Source organism: Neoarius graeffei, chromosome 22 (genome assembly GCF_027579695.1).
Source record: "Neoarius graeffei isolate fNeoGra1 chromosome 22, fNeoGra1.pri, whole genome shotgun sequence".
NCBI lineage: Eukaryota > Metazoa > Chordata > Actinopteri > Siluriformes > Ariidae > Neoarius > Neoarius graeffei.
Window position 1 is genome coordinate 28,286,640 of NC_083590.1, and position 6,257 is coordinate 28,292,896.

The 6,257-nt window shown below is 40.1% G+C and overlaps 1 protein-coding gene across 2 annotated transcripts; it reads right to left on the reverse strand.

Moving 5' to 3' along the window:
- Positions 1 to 4,145: 4,145 nt before the first annotated feature.
- On the reverse strand, positions 4,146 to 6,257 carry agr2 (anterior gradient 2). Of its 2 annotated transcripts, none has more exons than XM_060904049.1 (8): positions 6,159 to 6,257; positions 5,834 to 5,972; positions 5,612 to 5,675; positions 5,072 to 5,124; positions 4,856 to 4,932; positions 4,708 to 4,771; positions 4,534 to 4,617; positions 4,146 to 4,433 (listed from the first exon to the last, which is right to left on the reverse strand). In XM_060904049.1, the coding sequence occupies exons 2-8, from the start codon at positions 5,961 to 5,963 to the stop codon at positions 4,384 to 4,386; spliced, it is 522 nt and encodes a 173-aa protein (XP_060760032.1). In that variant the 5' UTR covers positions 5,964 to 5,972; positions 6,159 to 6,257; the 3' UTR covers positions 4,146 to 4,383. The 2 variants fall into 2 exon arrangements, with proteins under 2 accessions (XP_060760032.1, XP_060760033.1); XM_060904050.1 differs by having other exon boundaries at positions 5,834 to 6,041; positions 6,159 to 6,222.

Below are 6,257 nucleotides of genomic sequence, written 5' to 3' on the forward strand. Positions count from 1 at the left end.
AGGGCAGATTATCCCACATTTCTGTTGTCCAGTTTTTGTTCAGCTTAATTGCAGAGTTTATAGGAAGCAAATAGTTTCATTTTTCTTTCCTGTTCTCAGGAATTTTTTAGACTGTTTCCTCAAGCAAAAAAAAAACAAAAGAACAAAACCTGCTTTCGTAACCAGGCAACGGGATTTCCTGGAAAATTTCACTTACCCCGCCTTAAAGGATATGAGCTGGGGGCTTCCGTTAACTCTATACCTTCAGGCAAACCAGTCGAGCATGCTGCAGTTCCTGGAGCTCGGCTTTAGTTCACTACATTCGTCTGTTAGATCTCTCTCTCTCTCTCTCTCTCTCTCTCTGACTTATCAGACTTTTCATTCTATTTCCCTTTGATTTTATGAACTATCTACATTATTAAAGTGCCATGTGAATCAAAATCACCAGGTTAAAAGTGATTTTGATGTCATGTAAGTGTCAGAGGATCTGGGTCTGGTTCCAGAAACACTGGGTGTGAGACTGGAATCCATCTCAGATGGGATGCCAGGTCAACACAGGGCACCATTCACACACTCATTCACACCTTGGGACCAATTTAATTGAACCCATTCACCTCCATGCATGTTTTGTTGGATAGTGGAAGGAAACCAGAGAACCTAAAAAAAAAAAACTCAACACCGACAGTAACTTGAGCTCAGGATCGAACTGGGGACACTGGAACTGTGAGGTGGCAAGATAAAAACTGTTTTTGTTCAAATAAACAAATAAAACTCACGCTTTGTAATGAACAGGACTATCATTTCACTATTCGAAGTTATTTGATAATAATTGTAGCTTTCGAAATAACTTTTTTTTTTCCAGAAATGAAACCTCTTTCTGCTGTCCTCAGTGGGACTGAAAAAACACCTATAGGGTGCAAGATGAAATCTTTTTCTAAGAGTGTACTTAATATTTTATGTGAAAACCTGCTGTATTTGGAAACTAAAAATATTACTGTTCTCAAAATTATAAAATGAACACATTACTAGCTCACAATCTGGCAAAGTGCCTTAGAATATAATGCTTGCTAAATAACAGCATGAGAAAACAACGCAAGGTGGTTCGAATATTATGAATGATCATAAAATTAAAACCAATGTCAGGTGAAATGAATAACATCGATTATCTCATTACAATGGCACATGTCAATCAAGGGGTGGGATATATTAGGCAGCAAGAGAATAGTCAACAGTTCTTGAAGTTGATGTGTTGAAAGCAGGTAAAATGGGCAAGTGTAAGGATCTGATTGACTTTGACTTTGACAAGGGCCAAATTGTGATGGCGAGATGACTGGGTCTGGGCATCTCCAAAATGGCACATCTTGTAGGGTGTTCCTGGTATGCAGTGGTTAGTACAGACCAAAAGTGGTCCAAGGACGGACAACTGGTGAACCAGTGACAGGGTCATGGGTGTTGAATGATCACTGATTCATATGGAGCACAAAGGCTCGTCCATATGGTCCAATCCCACAGAAGAGCTACTGTTGCATAAATTCTGAAAAAGTTAGTGTTGGCTAAAACAGTAAGGTGTCTGAATCAACTTCGAGAATTGACTGTTCTCTTCCTGCCTAATCTACAGTGGTGCTTGAAAGTTTGTGAGCCCTTTAGAATTTTCTATATTTCTGCATAAATAGGACCAAAAACATCATCAGATTTTCACATAAGTCCTATAAGTAGATAAAGAGAACCCAGTTAAATAAATGAGACAAAAATATTATACTTGGTCATTTATTTATCAAGGAAAATGATCCAATATTACATATCTCATCTCATTATCTCTAGCCACTTTATCCTGTTCTACAGGGTCGCAGGCAAGCTGGAGCCTATCCCAGCTGACTACGGGCGAAAGGCAGGGTACACCCTGGACAAGTCGCCAGGTCATCACAGGGCTGACACATAGACACAGACAACCATTCACACTCACACCTACGGTCAATTTAGAGTCACCAGTTAACCTAACCTGCATGTCTTTGGACTGTGGAGGAAACCGGAGCACCTGGAGGAAACCCACGCGGACACGGGGAGAACATGCAAACTCTGCACAGAAAGGCCCTCGCCGGCCACGGGGTTCGAACCCGGACCTTCTTGCTGTGAGGCGACAGCGCTAACCACTACACCACCGATATTACATATCTCTGAGTGGCAAAAGTATGTGAACCTTTGCTTTCAGTATCTGGTGTGACCCCCTTGTGCAGCAATAACTGCAACTAAACGTTTGCGGTAACTGTTGATCAGTCTTGCACACCGGCTTGGAGGAATTTTAGCCCATTCCTCCGTACAGAACAGCTTCAACTCTGGGATGTTGGTGGGTTTCCTCACATGAACTGCTCGCTTCAGGTCCTTCCACAACATTTCCATTGGATTAAGGTCAGGACTTTGGCTTGGCCATTCCAAAACATTAACTTTATTCTTCTTTAACCATCTTTGGTAGAACGACTTGTGTGCTTAGGGTTGTTGTCTTGCTGCATGATCCACCTTCTCTTGAGATTCAGTTCATAGACAGATGTCCTGACTTTTCCAGCCTGATGAGCATCAACAACGCTTTTTCTGAGGTCCTCAGAAATCTCATTTGTTCGTGCCATGATACACTTCCACAAACGTGTGTTGTGAAGATGAGACTTTGATAGATCCCTGTTCTTTAAATAAAACAGGGTGCCCACTCACACCTGATTGTCATCCCATTGATTGAAAACACCCGACTCTAATTTCAGCTTCAAATTAACTGCTAATCCTAGAGGTTCACATACTTTTGCCACTCACAGATATGTAATATTGGATCATTTTCCTCAATAAATAAATGACCGAGTATAATATTTTTGTCTCATTTGTTTAACTGGGTTCTCTTTATCTACTTTTAGGACTTGTGTGAAAATCTGATGATGTTTTAGGTCATATTTATGCAGAAATATAGAAAATTCTAAAGGGTTCACAAACTTTCAAGCACCACTGTGTCCCACCCCTTGACAGGTGTTATTGGAATGAGATAATTAATATAATTCACTTCACCTCTCAATGGTCATAATGTTATAACTGATCGGTGTATATATTATTAAGGTTATTAAGGTACCTGACAAAAAAATAGTCCTATCCACTAATAACAGCTCTTTATATTATATCTTTATAATGCCCTGAGTAAAGCCAAAGTGTTTTATTCCTTGTATACATAAACCTGGATGCCATTTGGAGGATGTAAAGGGACAAATCTATGTGTTACTTCTTGAAACTGGGACACTTTGGCTTGTAAAATCAGCCCCAAACCTGTGGAATCTGTTAAACAATGAAATCGAGATGAATGGTGTACAAAGTCAGTGAACAAGAAAATTGATTGTATGTCTTTACTAACACTTGATTACGCGTCTGTCAGAGAATGTAGAAGTGTAGATATAGCCATTTAAGGTTTCGGAAATGTATTATATTCTGAAATTAATTATAGAGTACATAGTTGAGTTTATCTTTAACCTATTTGTTCCTTTTTTATTGCCTTACATATATTTATAAGATTTTATATATTATTTTTTATGCATTTTCATGGTTTTGAATAAAGAAGAATCATTATCTCATCTCATCTCATTATCTCTAGCCACTTTATCCTGTTCTACAGGGTCACAGGCAAGCTGGAGCCTATCCCAGCTGACTACGGCCAAAAGGCGGGGTACACCCTGGACAAGTCGCCAGGTCATCACAGGGCTGACACATAGACACAGACAACCATTCACACCTACGGTCAATTTAGAGTCACCAGTTAACCTAACCTGCATGTCTTTGGACTGTGGGGGAAACCGGAGCACCCGGAGGAAACCCACGCGGACACGGGGAGAACATGCAAACTCCGCACAGAAAGGCCCTCGCCGGCCACGGGGCTCGAACCCGGACCATCTTGCTGTGAGGCGACAGCGCTAACCACTACACCACCATGCCGCCCTAGAATCATTATTATTATTATTATTATTATTATTATGTAGAACCCCCACCCCACCCCCACCCACCGCCCAGGGCTACAAAATGGGTAAAATAGTTTAATCATGCCTGTTTAAACAGCCATAATGCAGCTACTTATTTACTAGCAAGGATGCCGCAAATGTGAGTGTGGTGCTCATTTCTTTCCTAACAAAGACACAACAGCAGAGTTTAGCACAATTGTTCTTTATTTATCCAAAACAAACGCATCCCTGATGCAGTACATTAGATGACAAGCCGGGTCTATAAGGCTGATAGTAACAGAATCTCAAAACAAAACACATCCAAAAAATGACTTCATAGAGTTCCAGTGCATTACAATTACAGCATTATAGCAGAATAATAACCATAAATTCTAAATGAGGGAGAAAATCCATTCCAGGATGGAAGGCATCATGAGGTTGCACTTTACAACTCTGTTTTCAAGAGCTTCTTGGCTCTGAGCATGTTGTTCAGCACTGTTGGAGTGAATAAAAATGTAAATCAGTGGAAGATCATTTCTAATGACTGTCCTAAAATTGGAAGTATAATAAATTAGAATAAAATTAGTCCACTTACAGAGTTTCATGTCACCAGGCTCATAGGCGTACAAGCGGTTGCCGTAGCGGCCAGTGATGTCGGCACGAACAGTCATTGAGGGATCTGGAAAAAGGTAAAGTGATATTTTTATTCGCTTTGTCATTTGGTTAAAAAAAATCCAAAAGAGTCATCTTTCAGGTATAACACACTCACCGACAAAGATGATTCTGGGAACATACTTCCCATCAGGAGACAGGTGCTTATCTATGGTTTCATACTGTAAGGCATAGATTCATAGCGTCACATCCTTTTCGCTTCATCCATAGAGAAATACATTAAAGTTTAAAGATTAAAGACTCACCACCAAGTTCAAAAGGATGAAGTCCTCATCGGCTAGTTTCTGGATCTCTTTATCCTCAGCGAAAGCTTTCTTCAGGGCTGGTGAAGTAATAAAACAAATATTTGCTCACCTAATATTTGGCAAGGAGGTTGACCTAAATTGTAACGCACAAATAACCCCTTAAACTTTAACAGATATGAAATTCCTGATGTGCAGGATCATAATATAGAACTTTACCCTGGCTGTGTGGACATTCTTCCAAGTGGAGGATGACAATCAGGGGCTTGTTCCTGTCGAAATAGCATTAGAGTTTTCTCAAAAACATGGCTCAAATGGAGTCACACTTGACAAGATGAAATAGTGTCTAGCAATCATTCACAGCAGCATGTTTAATGGCTGAGGTGATCATTTGAGCAAATACTACAGTATGTCAAAGTCCTTGTAAAAGGTATTGGACAATGAAGTAAATTCCAAAGCATCATGTTAGTTTTTAGTAAAGAAATGGTTGATAAACTCATCCTGGATGTGCCATTAGGGCCTCAAAATGCTGATAGAACAGAGTAAGTAAGAGTTTTTTGGTTGTTTGGTTTTTTTTTTAAATCTATTTCAACTATTATACTAAAATGCTTGTAAAAAAAAAAAATACTGGACAATGAAGCAAATTCCAGTAATTCATTCTCGTCATTCATAAGAAATGGTTCAAAAACTCATCCTGGATGTGCCTATAAATCATTGCCTACAAATGTTTCTAGATTGAGGAAATTAAACCTTTCTTACTGTGAGCGTGCCAAGAAGAGTGCCTCCTCGTAGGTCTGAGCCCAGATCAGTTGATCACCCCATCCTGAGAAGAAGAAACAGCAAGAAGTCACAAAGAAGCACAGAGCTTTCTCGCAATTTGAGTTCAGGTAATATGAGCATCGTGGAAGGAGGCAATTGAAAAAGAAGGACGCAAATAAGAATAAACAAAAGGGGGAAAAGAAAAAACATCCATATACTTGCCTCTGGAGAGAGTCTGAGGAATTCGTTTCTCCTTCTTCACCGCAACCTTGTCATGGCTTTTCTCTGGCTTCCCAGTGGTGGAAGTCACGACCACAAGAACCAAGAACACTGACAATAGTCCCTTAATCATCTTCACAGGCTGAGCAAAGGTGATCAGTCCGGTGTTAGAAAAGGCTGACAATCTTTCCTGCTTTTTTTAAATCATTTACTTTTTTGCACAGAGAGTAAAATATAAATGAGAAGAGTGTCTGAGAATCTAACAAAGAGAGGTCTCAGAGAATGAAAGCAAAAAGGGAAAAGTTTTGCCAGTGCAAAAGGCTCTCACCTGTTCTCAGGTTTCCCTTCAGAGTGTGTGTGTGTGTGTGTGTGTGCGTTCAGTCTCCCAGTCCCGCTGTGATGCCTGACTCTCACCTGAGCTTCATTT